Source organism: Myotis yumanensis, unplaced genomic scaffold (genome assembly GCF_028538775.1).
Source record: "Myotis yumanensis isolate MYYU_CA2020_CCGP unplaced genomic scaffold, mMyoYum1.0.hap1 SCAF_7, whole genome shotgun sequence".
NCBI classification, from domain to species: Eukaryota; Metazoa; Chordata; class Mammalia; order Chiroptera; family Vespertilionidae; genus Myotis; species Myotis yumanensis.
In genome coordinates, this window is record NW_027223758.1 from 55538266 (window position 1) to 55561697 (window position 23432).

The 23432-nt window shown below is 36.9% G+C and overlaps 1 protein-coding gene across 4 annotated transcripts in view; it reads left to right on the forward strand.

The window, feature by feature from the left end:
* Positions 1 to 23432, forward strand: part of ESCO1 (establishment of sister chromatid cohesion N-acetyltransferase 1) — a 37157-nt gene that overhangs the window by 4710 nt on the left and 9015 nt on the right. For 3 of the 4 annotated variants that reach the window (XR_011472174.1, XM_070420531.1, XM_070420530.1), the window contains exons 3-8: positions 3465 to 3561; positions 3796 to 5899; positions 10912 to 11026; positions 11817 to 11877; positions 13208 to 13322; positions 21233 to 21364. Coding sequence is in view for 3 of the 4 variants with exons in the window: in XM_070420531.1 (XP_070276632.1) it covers positions 4373 to 5899; positions 10912 to 11026; positions 11817 to 11877; positions 13208 to 13322; positions 21233 to 21364 (1950 nt within the window). In the remaining variant the exon portion in view is untranslated. The remainder of the gene's footprint in view (positions 1 to 3464; positions 3562 to 3795; positions 5900 to 10911; positions 11027 to 11816; positions 11878 to 13207; positions 13323 to 21232; positions 21365 to 23432) is intronic. The other variant, XM_070420532.1, reaches the window with a different exon arrangement.

A 23432-nucleotide genomic window follows, 5' to 3' on the forward strand; every position in this document is an offset into this window, starting at 1 on the left:
TTGTTGAATAATCGTTTCTTCATTAATATGAAATTAATACCAACTTTATATGTACTAAATTTCCTTATGCATTTTGGGCCTGTTTTTGGAGTCTCTTCCATTAATCTCTTATTGATATGTTGGAGCTAAATTGTTAAATGTATTTCAATATCAGCAAGCACAAGTCTACACCCTATTACTTTTTAAAAAATACATATTTTTATTTATTTCAGAGAGGAAGGGAGAGGGGGAGAGAGAGAGAAACATTAATGATGAGAGAATCATTGATTGGCTGCCTCCTGCTTGCCCCCTATTGGGGATCGAGCCCGCAACCCAGTTGGGCTCAGTGGAATAGAGCGTCAGCCTGCGGACTTGAAGGGTCCTGGATTCAATTTTGGTCAAGGACACCCCATTACTTTTTTTGATTTATGTATGTATTTTTGAAACTGGTATGTGATATTTTATTTTCTATATATCTCAGCTGATTATTATTTATTTAAAGCTTTTGATTTTGATGTTTACTTTTTACTTATTCACCATATTGAATTCACATACCTAATAGTTTTTCTATTGTTTTAAATATTTTTTCTGCAAATAATAATTTTCTGCCTTTTAAATTTTTATTACTTCTCCTTGTTTGATTGTATCATCTCTGTAACACTGTTAAAAACTATTTGCTGAATTTAGTGGGCAACTTCTTGTGTCACCCTATATATCACGATACTTGCTTTTTTGGTTTATATACTCCAAAAGTTGATGGTACCAACAAAGAAATATTTGAAAATATCCTTAGTACTTCAATTGCCAACTCATTGGCATGAGTAGAGAATCAAGAGTGGCTATACTAGTATATAGCCCTAGCCGGTTTGGCTCAGTGGATAGAGTGTCTGTGGACTGAAGGGCCTTGGGTTCAATTCCGGTAAAGGGCACATGCCCGGGTAGCTGGCTCAATCCCCTGTGTGGGGTGTGCAGGAGGCAGCCGATCAATGATTCTCTCTCATCATTGGTGTTTCTCCTTCTCCCTCTCTGAAATCAATAAAAATATATATTAAAAAAAGAGTGCTATATAAAGTTCTACTTAATTATCTAATTTATTCATGTGGAAGTCAATAAGGGCATATCTTTAAGAATAAAAGCATAATATGCTAATTAGACGATGTCCCTCCAGACGTCTTTCGGACGAAGCTGGGGCTGTGAGGGAAGCCCGGGTCCGGGTACTAGAGGGAAGCCAGTGCTGGCAGCTGGGGGAAGGAAGGCCTACTCTTGCATGAATTTCGTGCATCGGGCCTCTACTATATATATTTACTTCTGAACTTTTAGTTTTAGGAAAATTTTTTCCATTCTTAATTGTTTTTAATTCTTTTTCTCTGTTTTCTAAAACCCCAAGTACTAGACTATTGGACAGGGTTAACATGACTTTTTCCTTATATCCTTAGTTGTAGGCCTTCTGTTCAGCTAGACTTCAGGCAGCTCTGAATGATGGTTGTTCTGTTGTAATCTTGATGTGGTTGTGGGAGGATTTGAATACTGTGCTTACCTATGCCACCATCTTGACTGGTGTGTGTGTGTATGTGTATGTGTCTATGCTTACTGACTGTGGGCCTTATTGGTACTTTTTTAGGTCTTTTCTCTAGACTTGTCAAATTCATTAGAAAATAATCTTTCAGTGTTTTTTGTTTTTGTTTTTTTTTTTGTAGAAGGCATAGGCTTGGCTGCTGTCCTCTAGGAGTCTCTGAGTAGGCAAAGAGGTTGAAGGGAATGGATTTTACCAATCAGTATATGAACTACTTATTTTCTTTGTTGTCACTTTGTTACTTATTGCTTTATCTGTGACTATTGAGCCCCCAGATGAAAAGCCTTTTGTTTTACTCTGACAAGAGATTTATACCTCCTGTCTTCAGGGAATGATGTAGGGCAGTCTTCTGGGTGCCTGTAACTGGAAAGGCAGTCCTGCAATATTTTAACTTTTTAAAAAAAAATATATATTTTATTGATTTTTTACAGAGAGGAAGGGAGGTGGATAGAGAGTTAGAAACAATGTTGAGAGAGAAACATAGATCAGCTGCCTCCTGCACACCCCCTACTGGGGATGTGCCCGTAACTAAGGTACATGTGCCCTTGACCAAAATCGAACCTGGGAACCTTCAGTCCTCAGGCCAACACTCTATCCACTGAGCCAAACTGGTTAGGGCATTTTAACTTTTTTTTAGTCCCATTTTTATCCCCATCTCCTATGGAGCCTGGTATTGCCAGGTCCTGAATCCTGAGGGATTCTGTGGTTTCTGTAGTTCTGCTGCTTATTTTCTCTTTTCCTTTGGATTTATGAGTTTGTCTTGTTTTATTCTAGTGTATTTTTACTAGGTTTTACATGAGAATAAAGGTTAGTGTGTGTTTAAATTTGCCTTTTTCTTAAAATATGGAGAAATCTCAGAAGTAACCTATTTTATTTTTGTGAATTGATTTTATTTTATTTTTATTTTTTTAATATATTTTATTGATTCCTTACAGAGAGGAAGGGAGAGGGATAGAGACTTAGAAACATCGATGGGAGAGAAACATCGATCAGCTGCCTCCTGCACACCTTCTACAGGGGATGTACCCGCAACCAAGGTACATGCCCTTGACCGGAATTGAACCTGGGACCCCTCAGTCCACAGGCGGACGCTCTATCCACTGAGCCAAACCGGTCAGGGCATTTGTGAATTGATTTTAGAGAGAGAGGAAGGGAGGGAGGGAGTGAAAGAGAAACATCAATGTGAGAGAGAAACATTGATTGGTTACCTCCTGTACGTTTCCCCACTGGGGATTGAATCCACAATCTGGGTATGTGCCCTGACCAGGAATTGAACCTGAGACCCTTTGGTGCCAGGGATGAAGCTCCAACCAACTCAGCCACACTGGCCAGGACTAAATATGCCTTTTTAACTGTCATTGTTTTTCTATGTATAGAGTTACTTATGCAGCACTGCTTTTCCTCACAATAGTATTTTATTTTACCAGTTTAAAAAAAAATACATTTTTATTGATTTTAGAAAGGAAGGGACAGAGAGACAGAAACATCAATGATGAGAGAGCCACTGATCCCGCTGCAGGCCCCACACTGGGGATCGAGCCTGCAACCTAGGCATATGCCCCTACAGGGAACCGAACTGTGATTTCCTGGTTCATAGGTTGACGTTCAACCACTGAGCCATGCTGGCTGGGCCCATGTTACCAGTTTAACACATATGCACATTTAACTATTTCTTTTTTGTATTAAGACTTTTGTCCTGCAATATAGAATTGATACATGCTATTCTGTTAGATGCATGTAACATTGTTTACTTGATGTTAGAAATACTGAAATTATGCTGTGTATAAAGTAAGCTCTGAAGACTAATGTTAGGACGGTAAAATTATGGATTGTGATATTTGATGGGAGGTGAATGAATGATTACATTTTTTCTTTGTACCTTTTAAACATTTAAAAATACTTTTTCTTGTAGGTGCTATGTAATGTGTTGATATATAAGGAATGATTTTGTCAAATTTTCATGAGTTATGGTGGCTGAAAGATCAATTTTGTCTTGTGGGAACAGAAGTGTAAGTAACCCCAAGTAAATTAATTTTCATCATCTATGCATATTATGTAAGGCACATTATTGATTATTCATAAGAATGTACTTGGGATACTTTATTCTCTTAGCCTTAATTATACAGACTAAATAATTCAAAAGGAGAAGTTAGATTTTATGTACATAAAGATTATTTCTGTATAGTATTAGCATTGCCATATTTCTTGGATTGTATAAAATTTATTATTTTTTAATTTTTCAGAAATGGCAGCACAAAAGGAAATCTATGTTAATAAAATATTTTATTAAACGAAAGAGGTTATATAAGAACTTGAAACCAACAGACTCAGCAAATAAGGGAAGACATGTTTCAAATGAATCAAAGTGCAATATCGCTAGACTCCAGAAGAAAAAAGTTTTCAAACACTTTGTCAAAACAGAGAGGTCAGTGATAAATAACTCCTCCAGTAATAGGGCCGACCTGAAATCCAATATTAAATGAAAAATTAACAAAACAGATTGAACCTGAATTAAGTATCTTTCACAAAAAGTTCTAAAAATACCAAATTAGAATTAAATTGTCTTCAAATTTCTATTGCCTTGCTCAAAGTAAAGCAGATGTCTTTTAGCCTTTATGCCAGCTTTTATCATGTTCTAGGGATGACAGAAACCTTACTTGAAGCAAACTAGTATTTTTGTTGAAAATGTGTACCGGCCTCAAAGTCATTTTTTAAGATCTGCTCCTCAGTAATAATACTGGACATTCAGCATTCGCACCTACCAGGATACAAAAATTCTCTCAGAAGCCACTCAATAAAGGAGGACCTGATTCAGGAACAATGTCCATTCAGGAGAAATCAAAAGAAAATTCCTCCAATGTTATTAAAAAATGTGATGATAAGAATTTAGAAGCACAAATTCAAGGTTCTGAAAAGAATCTAGCAAAGAGATCAGGTCCAAAGCAAGCTATAAAATCAATGGTTAAATCTTCTAGTGAAAGTAAAATAAATCAGCCTGAATTAGGGACATGTATGAGTACAAGGTCAGCAAAGGCAGCATCCAATGATGAAAAAGCTAGTAAGTCCGTTAATAAAAATATGGTGACTCTGAAGGGACATTCTCAACAAGAATCTACAAAAAAGAAATCTCAGAAAAAATCAGTGCATGAAACCCCTAAATCAAATGAACAGCCTAACCGGAGATCACAAAGACTACAGCAGCTTACGGAGGTTTCAACAAGGTCTCTGCGGAGTAGAGAAATCCAGGGTCAAGTTCAGGCAGTTAAACAGAGTTTGCCACCAGCAAGAAGAGAGTACTCTAGCAATACTCAGAATAAATCTAATAAAGTTAAAACAAGTCAAAAACATGTGAAAAGAAAAGTACTGGAAATAAAATCTGACTCTAAAGAGGATGAAAATCCAGTTATTAATGAAGTAGTGAATTCCCCAAAAGGAAAAAAACGCAAAATAGAGCATCAGTCAACTTATGCTTGTAGTTCTCAGTGCATAAAAGCATCTGAAAACTGTCTTCAGAAGAATATTAGAAAAGAGGAAACAAAATCTGTGCCTGTAACTTCTGAGATAAAAAGATCAAGTATGGCTACTACAGTGGTCTCTAAAAAAAATGAGATGAAGAAGTCAGTTCATTCACAAGTAAATACTAGTGCAAAACTCTCCAAAAGTTCACAGCCATCAGTGCCTGAACAAAGTATAGATAATGAGCAAGCAGGAAAGAATAAACGAGGTAGCATTCTCCAGCTCTGTGAAGAAATTGCTGGTGAAATCGAGTCTGATACTGTAGAGGTAAAAAAGGAATCTTTACAAACGGAAAGTGTAAAGGAGGAGAAGCCTGCAGAAATAAAATTGGAAAAGGCTGATAGTGAAAGACAAATACTTCATCAGAAGGAAACAAATCAGGATGTTCAGTGTAATCGTTTCTTCCCCAGTAGAAAAACAAAGCCTGTGAAATGTGTACTAAATGGAATAAACAGCTCAACTAAAAAGAACTCCAACTGGACTAAAATTAAACTCTCAAAATTTAACTCTGTGCAGCAAAATAAGTTGGACTCTCAAGTTTCCCCTAAATTGGGCTTAGTACGAACTAGTTTTTCACTACCAGCATTAGAAATGCCTCATCCAGTGACTCAAAGTACATTTTTAGGGACAAAACCACATGATAAAAATATAGCTTGCCAGCAGGAAGAAATTAATTCTAAAGAAGTTAAAAGTAGTGATATTACAGTTGAAATGAATAAAGCCACAAAAAAAGCTCCTGAAAATTGTCATTTGGATAATCAGATAAAACCACCTCCTGACTCACCATTGGATAACCAGATGAAAGATTCTTTTGAATCAACACCAGATAAGGTAATCTATTTTTATTATGTACAATAGAATTGCCTGAGTACTTTTTAATAAGAAATAAGTGTTTATAATATATTTTATCTTAGGAATCATAAAAGACTGAAGAGTCATTTGTTTTATTAATCCAGTCTTGTGGTGAGTCTCACATTTACATGAATGTTTCATTATTTCCTCATTTTCACTCTTTATTTTTTAAATATATTTTTATTGATTTCAGAGAGGAAGGGAGAAAGAGAGAGAGAAACATCAATGATGAGAGAGAATCATTGATTGGCTGCCTGCTACATGCCCCCTACTGGGGATCGAGCCCAAACTCCGAATGTGCCCTTGTCTGGAATCAAAATTGGGACCCGTCAGTCCTAAGGCCAACACTCTATCCACTGAACCAAACTGTCTAGGGCTCATTTTTTTTTTTTTTAATCTGAAGCATAAACCAGTTGAATTTTAGCTTTTCCTTTTCATTTAACATAGTGATATGTTTCATTTTTCCTGTTAATTGTAACCACAGAAACTATATTTCATAGTGACTAAACTATAGAATTTAAAGTTGGGCTAAATTCTGACCAAGCTGTTAAAATTAATTTCATCTGACACAAATCAGCCTATTTTCTCCACTTAATAAAATTTAAAAATTAAAAATTTATGTCAGTAGGGTTTCCTTTGGTTTGCCATTTTGAACAATTGGCAAATAACATGTTTGAAAGATGTAAATATTTCAGTCTTTAGTCTTAAATTATAGTGGCTAAGAATTTTTATTTTAATCCTCACTTAAGGACATGCTTTTAAAAAAATTGATTTTAGAGAGGGAGGAAGGGAGAAGGGGAGAGAGAGAGAGAGATCAATGTGAGAATAAAACATTTATTGCTTGCCTCCTGCATGTGCCCGACCGGGGATGAAACTGACAACCTGGATATATGCCCTGACCAGGAATCAAACCTGCGACCTTCTGTTGAATAGGACGACACTCTAACCAATTGAGCCACACCAGCTAGGGCGTGGCTAAGAACTCTTAAAATGGAAAAGTAAATGAAAAACAATGTAATAAAAAGAAACTTTCAATGAATTCTCTAAGATGGTAGTTTTGAAACTTTATAAAAGCAACTAAGCCCATTTCTTTGCAAATTAAATCATAGGTAAAATACCATATGTAAAATCAATGAGCAGAAATTTCATATATATAGAACCATGGAGCTCTATACTACAGATTTTAAAACTCTGCTAATTTGTTTCAATTATTTAAATTTATAACGAGAAAACTGAGCAATAGCAGAATGTGATTTAGGTCACATGTTTGGTGGCAAAAATAGGATTACAATCCAGATGTCCTGAATCTCAAGCCCAGCATTCTTTTTGTTTTTTTAATCCTCACCTGAGGATAGGTTTCTTGATTTTAGAGAGAGGAAGAGAGAGAGAGAGAGAGAGAGAGAGAAATATTAATATGGGAGAGAAACATCTATTGGTTGCTTCCCATATTTGCCTAGACGGGATGGAACCTGCAAACTAAGTATGTGCCCTGACCAGGAATCGAACCTGCAACCTTTTGGTGCATGGGACGACCCAGCAACCTTTTGGTGCATGGGCCGACACTCAGCCAGCTGAGCCACCTGGCCAGGACCCAGCATTCTTTCTATAGCAACATACTCTGAGCATTAAAAGATGATTTGAGGAAAAAAATTATGACTGGAGAAAAAAGTCAAGTCATCCTAAAGTTTTGGGAGTGATTTAAAGCTTTCTTTATAGGCATTTTGGTCTAGGAGCAAAGTTGTGTGAGTGAGGAGTCTGGGCTTTATACCAGAAGCCATGAAAATATAGATCATTGTTTATTCTCATGGAGTAAAAATCAAAGTGAACTTAAAGAGAACAGACACTATATGATACTCTTAGATTTTATTTTCTGTACAAATCGAAATGAGAGCATCAATTAGAAGGTAATTATTCAAATAATGATAGTAATTAGAAGTAAATAGTGAGTTGGTAGTATTAGTAGTAAGTGTGGCTGCTTGTAGAGATGGGTTGGCTTTCTATTCAGGGTGTTTTGTCAGCAAACATAGCTTGTACTCCAGGGTTGCTGGAGAGTGTTTTCTACTCCTTGATGCAGAAATACCTGTCAAAACTTGAAAGGAGACAGTTTAAAGAGAATATATTGAAGAATAAGAAATATAATTCATTTTTTTGGACTAAACTGTACTAGAATAGAGATACTCACTTAGACCACAGTGTTATTGCTTTTACTAAAATGTGCTTTGGATTTATATAGTCCCTCTGTCTTGAGAAACATATGAGAAACAGTCCTATGAAACATGTGCTTAAAAATTTTATTTATATTTGAAAATTCTTGAATATTTCAAGCATTCTCAATATTAGAGAGACTAACATTACATTAGTTTCTACCACCTAAATTTGACAAAAATTAACATTTTGTTGAATTTGTGTCTTTTAAAATAAGAAAAATGCATTACAGATAGAGTTAAATACCTCCTCTTCTTTCCATTTCACCTGTCTTCTTAGAGTTGGTGTAGATTTTTCTTTTTATGATTTTACTGTGTATGTTTATATATATCCATAAAGAATACTCAGCACTATTTGTGTTTTAAATGTTTACATAAATGCTAACAGTTTGCATGTATATGAAAATGTGAAACAAATCTTACATCATTTGAAAACTTTTTCTATGGGCGCCCGTAATTTGCTCTTTTATGCAGTGTTAGTCTCAGCTGTACTGAAATGATGATTTGATAAGTTTAAGCATCTCATCTAATGGCCCTTCAGTGAATTCTTTGGGCTGAATTTAAATCATTTGTGCTATATGGATTGTAAAGCTCAGTTATTTTATAATTTTTTTAAAACCATTAACTTTAACTTCCTTTTAATGAAGATTAATTGGTAATATTGGTCTTGTTTTTAATTTTTCTGACTTTTCAATGACAAAAAGTTCATCTTTTTCAAAAACATGTTAAAAAATGTTGCACATTCATTGTAACAATCTCAGTACAGATAGATATACACATGCTCAGAAAGTTAACTGTTTTCCTTTTTATTTCCATTTCTCTGAGATAGCCAATGTTGATAGAGAATGGAGTTTTTTCTTTTGGAAGGTATTGAGTATCTGCTTTGACAAGGTTCTGACTTAGGGGCTCTTAGGGATACAGAGATAAATATAATGATGATCTTTGCTCTTAAGAATTATAGGAGATGAATCAAAAACATTCAAAATAGGAAGTGATAAGGGCATGAACAGGTAGATATGAAGTAGATGGAAAATTATTCCAAATTTGGGGGAAGGGAATGGGAAAGCTTGAAAAAGGCTTTGTGGAAGAGGTTAATATTTAAGTAATGAGTTGAGTGTATACAGGAAGAAAGGTGTTCTAGATTAGCACTATCCAGTAGAAATATAATAACCACATATATCTTTTAAATTTTTCTGATAGCTTTAAAAAAGAAGAGAAACTGGTAAAATTATTATATTTTATTTATTCTGTCATCCTATCTAATAAAGAGGGAATATGCTAATTGACCCTCATGTGGTTGCAAAGATGGCAGCACCCACAGCCAATAAGGAGGGAATATGCTAATTGACTGCCCCCACCCTCAAAGGTGGCTGTGCCCACAGCCACAAGATGGTGGCACTCAGTCCCCTCAGCTCTGCTGGGGCGGCAGGTGCACGCGCCTGCCTCCAGAGTCCCCCAGTCCCCTCAGCCCCCCAGCTGCCCAGGGCCAGTCCGAGGCACAGGCAAGCCTTGGATGGTGGCTGCCCAGCTTCCCAGGGCCGGTCCGAGGTGCAGGTAACCAGGGCTGGCTGAGGCTTGTGCTGCTGGCAGTGGCAGTAGCAGAGGTGTGATGGGGCGTTGCCTTCCCCTGATCGCCGGGTCACCTCCTGCCCCTGAGCGCTCCCGGACTGTGAGAGGGGGAAGGCTGGGCTGAGGGATCCCCTCCTCCAGTGCATGAATTTTCATGCACTGGGCCTCCAGTCTATATATATAAAAGGCTAATATGCAAAGTGTCCCCTCGGGAGTTTGACCGGGAGACTGGGAGTTTGATTGCTTGCTGCGATGCGCACTGACCACCAGGGGGCAGACGCTCAATGCGGGAACTGCCGAGCTGCAATGACTTGGCAGCAGTGGTTCTTGGGTGATGCACCCTGAAACCAGAGAGGAGGGAGCCCGATTCCTCATGGGGGGTGGGGGGGTGGCGCGAGATTCCACCTTCGGCCATGGGTTATGTTGTTGCTGGGGCTCTGTCGGCCCCAAATCTGGTTTACTGCATACTTTGCAGTGTGCCCTCTCGCACTCCAGGACCCCTTGGGGTATGTTGGAGAGCTGGTTTTGGCCCGATCCCCGCAGGCCAGGCTGAGGGACCCCACCTGCCGGAGGGGCCCCAACTCCGCAGATGCTGGGGAGGGACTGCGAGAGGTTGGCTCCAGGGTGTGTCTGGCCTATCTCGCCCAGTCCTGCCCCGCTGGCCACCTTCTAATTAATTTCCTTTCAATGTGCACGAATCTGTGCACCAGGTCACAAGTATAAATATACTATCATTTTGACATGCAATCAGTTGTAAAAATTGTGATGTTTTGCCTTTTTTGTAGTAACTGTTAAAAATCCAGTGTGTGATTTACATTTATAACATCTTGAGTCAGTCTACTAATTACATTTTTTTTTTTTTTTTATTAACTGCATTTTAAGTGCTTAATAGTCAAATGTGGCAGTGGCTACTGTATTGGGCAAGGTTTAGGTAGGTAAAACTCAGAAAAAATATCGAGCCAGGCAAATATGGAATATACTGTGGGAGAAGTAAGTTTTTCAGTGTAGCATGAAGGCGAATAATGGGAGCTGATGCTGGCAGGATAGCTTGTGGGGAGGTCATGAAGAGACTTTTAAGGCATGTCTAGATGAATTACTTCAAATAAAAAGAATTATCTTAAATTTTCTTAGTATGCTAAGATTCACTAAAAGTGTTTTAGTATAAGACTAAAAGATGGATATAAAAGCACATATTAACATTTTGAATTATGTGTTCAGAATTTCAGCCTGCATTTGGAATCTAAACTGGAAAATAATCTAGTAGAAAATAACACTACTGCTTCAACTCTGCTCAGTCAAGCAAAAATTGATACAGGGGACAGTAAATTTCCAGGTAACACTTTGAAAATATTACTTGGATTTCACAATGTTCAGAAATTTTTTTTAATGTCAGTATAACAGGAAACCATATGTACTACCAGGTAGGCCTTTTAAACCCTTCTTAACCATTGCTTACTTATGTTTTTCAAAAGTGTGATCACCACCATAATTGCTTTTTTTTTTTTTCATAATTGCTTTTGTTGATTGACTTGTTTAAAGAACTTAGGTGTGATTCTTTGACTCCCTCCCAAAAATTGTTTTATTTTAAATCTTTTGTTTTGTTTGTGACTTACTCTCTGGAGAAATGGTACCTAATGAATTGGCTGCTTCCTGCATGCCCCCTACTGGGGATTGAGCAACCTAGGCTTGTGCCCTAACAGGGAATTGAACCAAATCAAACTGACCTCTTGGTTCATAAGTTGACACTTAACCAGCCAGCCACACTGGATGGGCCAGAGACTACAATTTCTTTAAACAAAAATGTTTTCATTTATTTCCATTTCGAGGTTATATAATTAAGCAGACATTAAGCAATTTCCTGTATTGTTCAGTTCTAGTAATTGGTAAAACTAGAGGCATACTGTTAATTTACCATTAGGTCTCTTTGCGGCTCTGCACAGCCTTTCTGCCTTTTCTCTGAAGAGTAATTTCTAGAAAGGGGGCTCTAATTTTATCAAATGGTCTTTAATAAAAATAAAGCATGTAATATATTGAGCTTTTTTTCTTCTGTGAATGATTTTTTAACTATTAGATGGATAGTTAGTATAAAGCTTAATACATAACCCATCTTGATTAAATTACAGGTTCAACTCCCAAACAGCACAATATACTCAATAATCAAACATCTAAGACCAGTGATAACAGGTAAGATGTTAGTTTAATATAAGTGTAAATATGACAATAGCTAAAAAATAAACTGAAGCATATTAAAAAATTTAAGTTTATTTGAGCAAAATCAATTAGAATTGAGCAGCATTTAATCTAGCAGATAGAAAGGAGCTTTGAGGAGCTGTACAAAAGGACTTTATAGGCAGAGGAAGTGGGAACAAGGAAGTTATATTGGCAGAAAAAAGGAGTGTTGGTTATTGCAGAGTTACTTTCCGTAGGGGATGGCTGGGGTATATTAGGAATTACCTAACTAGTGCTGATCAAGTGATTACTGATTGATTGGTTTAAAATTGTATTTCTAGGAGAGCCAAAACTGTATTTAAGCTTCTATTTGATGACTTGGCGCTTAGGATAAGGGACTCCATTTTGGGTCTGCTGTCCTGTTTTTTACAGAATTTGATTTTAACCTGTAAGTTTTGAGTGTGGGAGATTTTTCCCTAATAAGTTATGCTTGTAAACCCTTAGTTTTTCACATAGAAAGACAGTGATATTCACAAATTTCTATTCATTATATCTTTTTTTTCTATGCTTATATATGCTATTTTATACCTTTTGTTTTTTTATTTAATGTATTTGGGGCATCTTTTACCATCTTACTGCATTCTTTTAAAATCTACATTAGATTTTGTTCCTTATTTAACACTTCACTTTATAGATATTTTGGTTGTTTCCAGTTTATCTCTATTAAAAAAAAGTCCTATGAGAAGCATATATAACTTTGCCCACTATGTGACTTATATCTAGGATAAATTTCATAGCCAGAGGACTTAACCTGCATTGCCAGATTTCCCTCCAAAGTGGAGCAAGTGTTTGAAAAAGCTCCTTTCCTCAAACCCCTCAAAATGCTGGATATTATCAACATACAAAAGTTTTAAAGTAGATCAGAAGCTTTTTGTTTTGTCTTTAATATAATTAAATTAAACCTGACTTATTTTACTTTAGAGCAGCGGTCACCAACCGGTGGTCCACAGGCCACTGGTGGTCCGTGAGGTCCAGAAGGTTGGTGACCATTGCTTTAGAAATTACTGAAAACAGTGTTTAGGACAAACTGTAGTGACTCAGATGGCTAAAACTATAAAACTTATTGAAACTATAGTAGGAGCTGCAGTTTTTGTTTATTTGTTGAAACTTAATAGTGTTCTTGGTTTTCCATTCCTGATTTTTAAAATGTTAAGTTTTTTTCTCCTTGGAGTTGAAATTTGTCAGTGTTGCATAGAAAATAAGTTATTTTTTTCCTTTCAATAATTTGAAGTGATAACAGATCTATAACATTTACTAATTTGTTTTTGTTTTTGTTTTTTTAAAGGGAAACACCACCAAATCATTCTTGGCCCAAATGTAATTCCCATTTGGAGATAACAATTCCAAAGGATTTGAAATTAAAAGAAGCAGAGAAAGCTGATGAAAAACAGTTGATCATAGTAAGTATATAACTTGACCTTTTTGGTAAAGTATTATCATAAACATTTTATTTATGCACATTGTTAAAGAATAAATTCATTCTCTTTTTCTAAAGAGCCTCTTTTTTTGTCACCATAAGTCTTCATTATGGAAATATTCCTGATATCATTACAAATTCCCCCCTCCCCATCCTCAAATAGTGAGTCCATCATAATAAAGAATAAAATTTAAATTTGCCCTGGCCGAGCGACTCGGTTGGAGCATTGTCACGTACGCCAAAAGGTTGTGGTTTCAATTCTCAGTCAGAGCACATACCTAGGTTGTGGGTTCAATCCCTGGTCAGGGTGCATATGAAGGGCAACTGATGGATATTACTCTCTCACATCAATGTTTCTCTGTGTTACTGTCTCTCCCTCCCCGTCCTCTCTCTAAACATTTCCTTTGGAGAGAATTAAAAACAAATTCAAATTTATATATTTCTTTTTTCTTCTTAATGAAGTGTGTGCTTTTGTTTTTATAAATTTTATTGATTTCAGAGAGGAAGGGAAAGAGAGAGAGAAATAGAAACATCAAAGAGAGAATCACTGAACGGCTGCCTCCTGCATGCCCCTGGGGATTGAGCCTGCAACCCGGGCATGTGCCCTGACTGGGAATTGAACTGTGACCTCCTGGTTCATAGGTTAACGCTCAACCTCTGAGTCACACCAGCGGGCTATATTTCTAGTTTGATTTATAACATACTGATACTTTATATTTATTACTTTCTGAAATATATCACTTGATCTGTCTTTTAGTAGTTAGTTTAAATATTAAAACATGGAGCTTAATACATAAAATGATTTTCAAAATACCTATATTTTAGCACATTATACATTATAATTTTACAACTACATTTTACAGGAAGATAAACCAATAGTTAACTTGAAATAGAACATCGGTACTTTATTTTATTTTTTAAAAAATTATTTCTTTTAAATATATTTTTATTGATTTCAGAGAGGAAGGGAGAGGGAGAGAGATAGAAACATCAATGATGAGAGAGAATCATTGATGGGCTTCTTCCTGCACACCCCCTACTGGGGATTGAGCCCGCAATCCTGGCATGTACCCTTGACTGGAATTGAACCTGGGACCCTTCAGTCCGCAGGCCAACGCTCTATCCACTGAGCCAAACCAGCTAGGGCAGAACATGGGTACTTTACAACTTGGTTATAAGGTGGAAAAGAGGGAGATATTTTGATTGACTAAAGGTATAATTTGAACGAGTGAGCACTATATAAACGAAATGAAGGGACTCACAATAATAGTAACATTTGATGTATTTTCAGTCAACATAATCAGTAGGATTTTTGGGGATTGGATGATTGAGTCTAAGTTTAATACAGTAGGTCCTTGGGTTATGTTGGAGATCTGTTCTTACGGCGCGACGTAACGTGATTTTCACCATAAGTCGGAACCCACCTATGTAAGCACCTACGTCACTCACATGGAGCACATACACAGCAGTACGTAATGAAATGAAACAGTAAAAAAAATTTAAAAGAAAGATAACAATTTCTGACCTTTAATTGTGGTAAATAAATAATAAAAAACATAAAGCACATATGTACTTATGTTGATATGAGGGAACTTTTTTTTTTTTTTAATAAATAAATGGGAGATGGCAACATAACCAAGAAACGATGTACGTCGAGTCCGACGTAACCCAAGGACTGCCTGTATAGGAGAATAACTTTGGAAGAGTTGTCTAGAAATTTTTGAGGAGGATTAGTGAGTCAAAGTTGTTTTATATCTATATTTTCTATCTACACTAATAAAAGAGAAAGATGCAAATGGACCGTACCTTTGCGACACCCACCAGCCAATCAGGAGTGAGTATGCAATTAACCCAACAAAGATGGCGGGTTAATTTGCATATGCAGGCACCGAGTGGCCAAGGGCGTTCTGCACAGCCCCAGCCGTTCCAGGCCTCTGGGCAGCGTGGGAAGGCGGAAAAAGGCTCCGGCTGGAGTGAAGGCGGTGCTGGCAGCCAGGGGAAGGAAGGCCCATTCTTGCATGTGTCTTTGTGCATCGGGCCTCTAGTATATATATATATAAAAGGCTAATATGCTAAGTGTTCTTCCCACTGTCTAACTGGTCCCTATGATGTGCACTGACCACCAGAGGGCAGACGCTCAACATAGGAGCTGCCGTGACGCACACTTGCCATTTACAGAGCAGTGGCCGTGTGGACCTGGCTGATAAAGCAACACTCGGCTTCCCCTAAGTGGGACACAGGCCCTGCCACCACCCAGAGCGATAGCCCACCAAATCACAGGCGACACTGCCAAGACCCCATGGCCAGGCCGGAAACTGTTGCTGTGGGCACTGGGTAATGATGTCATGTAGCAACACCCAGCTTCCTCTCCCTAGCGACTAGCCTCCTTGCAGTTTCTTCAGCCCAGGAACACAACTTGCTTTATACCCAGGTGGAAACATTTACACTTTAACCAATGTCTGTGAAGTGTTTTCACGTGTCTCATCTCATTTGATCCTCACAGAAGTCCTAGAGTAGGTAGATAGGAAACTCGGTGGAATCCTATTTTCTTTTCAATAGCCGGAAAATGGAGATTTAGAAAGCTTAGAAATGACCCGACTGAAAAGAAGTAAGAAATGTTGGGCCTTGAAAATGACTTCAGGTTTTCTCACTGCACAGACTATAGTCAAACACTGCTGCAGTTAAATATTTTACCCTTTGTTCTCCCTGCGTGATCTACAATAATAATCTGCTTCATGTTGATATTTACTGCTATGTTGCTGACAATTACCTGAAAGAGAAGTTGAGGCGCTTCACTGGGCTAGAAAAAGTTTAGCTAAATCAGAAAGCAGGTCTAATTAAGCAAGTTTATTCTATATCTATAAAAGGCTAAGTTGACTCGTGCATGCATGACACATGTAAAGCTTTCACTGGCGCCAGTTGCATGGGTGTGTTTCGATCTGTCATTGTCAATTGTGAATTTGGTTGACACTTCTATTATAGAGAAAGGACGAATAGCAATATTAACACATTGTGGGCAGAACCCGAGCATTCTTGTGTTTTCATACTACACAGTATTTTACATAAATGTTAAAGACATGCCTTAAAATTGCCCATTTCATTTTGAAGTTATTTACTACATGTTCTTACAAGCTAATATCTTTTTAAAGTATGATACTTTGTAAAACGTTTTTTGTACTCGTTCAGTAGAAACTTATCTGGCCACTGGGTAAAGCTAGCAATAAAACTGGTGCGCAGTGTGTTAAAATATTTCTTCTAATTATTTTCCTTTCAATGTGCACGAATTTGTGCACTGGGCCGCTAGTAATTTAATAATATTTTTGTTGTCAAGTCAGTATGCTAGTGAAACAGGATTAGACAAGTAGAACCTAAGGCTGTACTGTCCACATCTGGCTTTGAGAATTGGAAATGTGCCTATAAGTGTAAATATACTTAATTTCAAAGATGGGTACCAAAAAAAAAAAAATTAAGCCCTAGCTGGTTTGGCTCAGTTGATAAAGCATCAGCCTGCAGACCGAAGGGTCCCGGGTTCGATTCCGGTCAAGGGCACGTACCTCAATTGCAGGCTCCTCCCCGGCCGGGCCCTGGTCAGGGCTTGTGCAGGAGGCAACCAGTCAGTGTGTTTCTCTCACATCAATATTTCTCTGTCTTTCCTTCTCTCTTCCACTCTCTCTAAAAATCAATGGACAAATATCCTTGGGTGAGGATTAAAAAAAAAAAAGCTTATCAAAAAAAGGAATGCAAAATATAGCACTAATAGGTTTTTTTAAATATCTAATACATGATGAAATTATAATATTCAGGATATGTTTTGTTAAATTAATCACCTGGGCCCTGGCTGGCTTGGCTCAGTGGATAGAGCGTCGGTCTGTGGACTGAAGGGTCATCACCTGTTTGCTTTTGCATTCTTTTTCTTTTAAATTTTATTTTGTTGACAGTATTACAGATGTCTCCCATTTTCTCCCTTTTTGCCCCCCTCCACCCAACTCCCACTCTATCCCAGGCCTTCACCATGTTATTGTTTGTGTCCAGGGGTTATGCATATATGCATATATATTCCTTGGTTAATCTCCTCTTGTCCCCTGCCCCCACACCCCCACCATAATAAAGGTGTGTTACTCTGTTCCATGCATCCATACCTCTGGACCTATTTTGTTCATCAGTTTATTTTGTTCTTTAGATTCTACTTATAAGTGAGATAATGTGATATTTGGCTTTCTCTAACTGGCCTATTTCCCTTAGCATAATAGTCTCCAGGTCCATCCATGCTGTCTCAAAGGGTAAGAGATCCTTCTTTTTTATAGCTGCATAGTATTCTATTGTGTAAATGTACCATAGCTTTTTTATCCACTCATCTGGTGATGGGCACTTGGGATGTCTTTAGATCTTAGCTATTGTAAATAACACTGCTATCAACATAGGGGTGCATATGTTCTTTCTGATTGGTGTTTTGGGATTCTTAGGATATATTCCCAGTAGTGAGATTGCTGGGTCAAATGGCAGATCCATTTTTAATTTTTTGAGGAAGCTCCATACTGATTTCCACAGTTGGCTGTACCAGTCTGCCTTCCTACCAGCAGTGTACTAGGGTTCCCTTTTCTCCACATCCTCGCCAGCAGGAATGAGGTGATAACTCATTGTAGTGTTAATTTGCATCTCTCTGATTAGTGATGTTGAGCATTTCTTCATGTGTCTATTGGCAATCTGTATATCCTCTTTGGAGAAGTGTCTATTCAGGTCCTTTGCCCATCTTTTAATTGGATTGTCTTCCTGGTGTTGATGGTTATGAGTTCTTTGTATATTTTGGAAATTAAATCCTTATCAGATATATCATTGACGAATGTGTTCTCCTATTGAGTAGTTTCCCTTTTCATTTTGTTGATGGTTTCTTTTGCTGTGCAGAAGCTTTTTAGTTTGATGTAGTTCTATTTGTTAATTTTTTCCTTTGTTTCCCTTGCCCTAGGCCAGTGGTTCTCAACCTTCTGGCCCTTTAGATACAGTTCCTCATGTTGTGACCCAAACATAAAATTATTTTCGTTGCTACTTCATAACTGTAATGTTGCTACTGTTATGAATCATAATGTGAATATCTGATACGCAGGATGGTCTTAGGCAACCCCTGTGAAAGGGTTGTTCGACCGCCAAAGGGGTCGCGACCCACAGGCTGAGAACTGCTGCCGTAGGCAATGTATCAGTGGAAATAACAGCTATATGCTTTTGCATTCTTTCATGTGGCTACTAGAAAATTTAAAATTACATTTGTGGCCCTAACTGGTTTGGCTCGGTGGAGGGAGCATTGACCTGCGGACTGAGGGGTCCCAGGTTCGATTCTGGTCAAGGGCATGTGCCTTGGTTGCGGGCACACCCCCAGTGGGAGGTGTGCAGGAGGCAGCTGATCGATGTTTCTCTCTCATCGATGTTTCTAGCTTTCTATCCCTTTCCCTTCCTCTCTGTAAAAAAAAATCAATAAAATATATTTTTAAAAAAATTACATTTGTGGATTACATTTCAGTTGGGTAGGGCTGGTCAGGAGATGATGTTACGAATTATAATGATAGCAGTTAAGACTTTGTGAATGCATTTTTCCATGTAAGCCACTCATATTAATTAAGTTAAGCTATATTAAAAAATCATGAGATCATTACTACTATTATTTCTCAATTACCAATGAGGAAATTGGGGCAGGAATGCTTACTCATTCCTATGAAAACTGCCTGTTTGAAGAGATATTTGTATACTGATGTTCATTATTCACATTAGCCAAAAGATGGAAGCAACCAAAGTGTCTATTAGTGGATGAATGGGTAAACAAAATGCAGTATATACTTACAATGGAATATTATTCAGCCTAAAGAAGGAAGGAAATTCCGACACATGGTACACTATGGTTGAACCTTAAGGATATTAAGCTAAGTGAAATAAGCCAGTCACAGAAAGACAAATACTCTATGATTCCACTTCTATGAGGTACCTAGAGCAGTCAAATTCATAGAGACAGTCTCAGATTACACTCATTGACTGGGGAGGCCAGTAGACAGGGTGTTTGTGCTGAACTGTGCAGATCAAAGGCCCTAAAGTGCCTTTGCTGCAGACACTCATTTTTTTAAAAAATATATTTTATTGATTTTTTTACAGAGAGGAAAGGAGAGGGATAGAGAGTTAGAAACATCGATGAGAGAGAAACATCGATCAGCTGCCTCCTGCACACTCCCCACCGGGGAGGGGATGCGCCCGCAACCAAGGCACATGCCCTTGACCGGAATCGAACCTGGGACCCTTGAGTCTGCAGGCTGATACTCTATCCACTGAGCCAAACCGGTTAGGGCTCATTTTCATCGTCATTCTGAGGGAAGTCTTTGAGAATCAAGTGGTTTCCAAGAGCTGGGTAGGAAGGGGGATTAGGGAGCTGCTCTTTAATGAGTATAGAGTTGCAGTTTTGCAAAACGAAAAGAATTCTGGAGATTGGTTGCACAACATTGTAAATGCACTTAACATTACTGAATTGTACACTTTAAAATGGTTAACATGGTAGATATGTTGTATATCTTTTTTTTAAAATACATTTTAAAATTGATTTCAGAGAAGGAGGGAGAGGGAAAGAGAGACTGAAACATCAATGATGAGAGAGAATCATTGATTGGTTGTCTCCTGCATGCTCCCTGCTGGGGATCGAGCCCACAGCCCGGGCATGTGCCCTTGACCGAAATCGAACCTGGGACTCTTCAGTCCACAGGCTGACACTCTATCCAATGAGCCAAACCAGCTAGGGCAGTATATGTATATCTTTACCACAGTTACAAATTGTTTTTTCTGCCTGAAATAGATTTGCAGGTAACTAATTTTGTCAATAGTTCGAATCCTTTAGAATTAACTTCCCTTTAGTTTTATACACAATCTTTTATTTACCATTTGATTTCTCTTTGCTATTTGACCCTCGTTTTCACGTGCTATACATACTTATATCTTAGATTTTTTTTCAGTAATTAGTTCAAATTGCATAGTTTTAGAATAGAAAGAGTAAAAGGATTATTTTCATTTTATTCTTAAAGTTAGATCTTATTGCTGAAATTTTCTTGTTGAATAAGACCAAGAATAGAAAACATTTGGTAAACATACAGTACAAGCATGATTTACTGGATCATAGTTGATTGTAGTTAGTCTTTGGTACTTATGTAATAGATAATAGGAAAAAATTAATTTTACCTTTTCTCAAGAGTTTCAGGTGACATCAAAATACTCTTTAATATCTACAAACTAGAATAAAACCATTAAAGAGAACAGACAAGGTATTAGAAAGAGTATAAAGCCCTAACCGGTTTGGCTCAGTGGATAGAGCGTTGGCCTGCGGACTCAAGGGTCCCGGGTTCGATTCCGGTCAAGGGCATTTACCTTGGTTGCGGGCACATCCCCAGTAGGGGGTGTGCAGGAGGCAGCTGATCGATGTCTCTCTCTCTCATCGATGTTTCTGACTCTCTATCCCTCTCCCTTCCTCTCTGTAAAAAATCAATAAAATATATTTTAAAAAAAGAGTATAAAGCACTATTTTCTCTAAACTTTAGCAGTATAAATATTCCAGATAAAAGTATATATTCTCATTTGTAGAGTATTTTGCTATTTTGGGCTTTAGGAACAAGATTGTAGTGTTAAAGATATTTCTCAGTTCCTTTCATTTGTTATTAAATGCTGTGGAGTGAGTGATCAAATTACTAAGTGGAACAGTTCTTGAAAAAATTGCACGGAGTTCAAAGAATACATCTTTATTTTTGTAATCATCATTGTGTATTATTTATTGTAGATTAAATACTTCTCACTTTATGTGACAAGTATGGAGGCTAATGTTCTAGAATTATTCTTTTGGAAGGACAAAACTCTTTTGTTTGTTTTTATAACTAGGATGCAGGACAAAAAAGATTTGGAGCAGTTTCCTGTAATGTTTGTGGCATGCTTTACACAGCTTCAAATCCTGAAGATGAAACACAGCATCTGCTCTTCCACAACCAGTTTATAAGTGCTGTAAAATATGTGGTAAGTGGAATTCATGCCTTCTAAAATAGATTTTAAAGAGATGAACAGCCAAATTTAAGTCTGAAAATTTTCCATTTTTTGGAAATGATACTATATACAGAGCCTTTGTATATGTACTGGCTTATTTTAAAACAAAGCCAAACATAAAAACCAGCTAATTTGTCTGGTTTATGTTGTGGGATTTTTAATTTAAGTTGTATTTTTAAGGTAGTTAATGTATCTCTTCTAACAAGTAATGCTATTCAAGTTGAGTATTTTTAAAGTTTTTTTTGATTTTAATAATTATTAGCTATTGATCAGTCAGTTTAATATTATATGGCTCGACATAATATTTTTACTTGGGGATTCATGGTGATATATATTATACCAAATAGATGGTTTCCTTTGCCTTCTCTCTTATTTGCTATTATGAGAGGTTTTCTTTATCAAATTAAAAAAGAAAGTTAAGACCTCAGATTTTGTAATATACTAAAAAAGAGCCCACAAAGTAAATGTTTTAGTACATATTTTTTAATGTATGTACACTTGAGGTATAATGGGTATTATTAATTATTTGTTTCTGTAAATAGCAAAGTTTTCAATAATTTTGAACCATTTTAGATATTTTATGAAAATAGTAATTTAATGTAATTGCTGTTTACCTGTATCTGAAATGGAATCTACCTGAAATGGAATATATTTCTGTTCTATACATGTTACCTTCACATTAATAAGACCTCCAGGATATCTGAACTGAGTTCACCAATTCATTTCATGTAGGCTTTTTATATATATGTACCAGCAGATGTTGAATTATTTAAAGGTTTTTCTTGACTTTAGTTAAATTTGTATTCTTATCTTTGGTTGAGGGGTTTATATTAATTGTTTCATTTATCCAGTTACTCTACCCAAGATATATGGGGTTTTCTTTTTTATAGTTCCTTACTGTGGCGATCCTTTATATTCCTTATTTCATCTGCCTTTTCTGCACCTCCCCCCCATCCTACCACTTAACTAAATAAAATATAAGGTGTATGGACATAGAATATTTATAGCTTAGATATTGGCTTTTCATTTGAAATTTGTATTTTTCCATTTTGACCATATTAATATCCTTACAATTTGAAAAGAAAAACAGTTATATCGGGTAGCTAAATTATAGAGTACTTCTGGGGTAAAAATATTTCAGTTTATTTTACACATGTGAACCTGATAGGAGTTAATTTAAATTAAATGCTCAATTTACATTATTTGATTATTGCCATCAGTTTCCTAAAATTATAAGAGATTAGGTTTTAAAAGCTTAATTCTTCATCTTAGGGGAATTTCTTAATTTCTGAGAGAAACATTGAAGAATTCAGGAAATATGTACTCTGTTTTCCACAGTACCAAGGGAAATTGGTTTATGGAGCAAGATGGAGTCATCACCTTCTAATTAAATTCTAGATCTTGTAAACTGTAAAGCAATGTGGCAATTTTGGGAAAATTAATTTCTGCCCCAGTTTCCCTCCTTCTCCCACTTCTCCCTTGATGGGACAGAGCTATGGGTTATTTATTTTTGAAATAAACTTAAGAGAAGGAATTGAGTTTAGCAGTTGGCCATCCTTTGCTAACATCAAGGTTATTATTCTTATCTTTCACTTTTTTCAAATGTAGGTAAACATAGAGTCTAAGGTAGAAACTCCAAAACATTGTAGCTTTTTTTTTTTTTTTTTTTTTTTTTAGTGTATGGAGAGAGAACAAAAACATATCTATATTAAAGATGTTCTGCTGTGCTCACAGCTTTGGATTATAGTTTGTGACAACCACTTATATTGGGTATCTAGTATTGTGCTTTAGCATTAAGCAGTCTTTTTCTTTTTTGTTAAGATATAATTGAATATTAAGCATTCTTTTTAAAAAAAACACATATTTTTATTGATTTCAGAGAAGAAGGGAGAGGGAGAGAGATAGAAACATCAATGATGAGAGAGACTCATTGATCGGCTGCCTCCTGCACGCCCCCTACTGGGGATTGAGCCCGCAAACTGGGCATATGCCTGGGACCCTTCAGTCCACAGGTTGATGCTCCACTGAGCCAAACCAACTA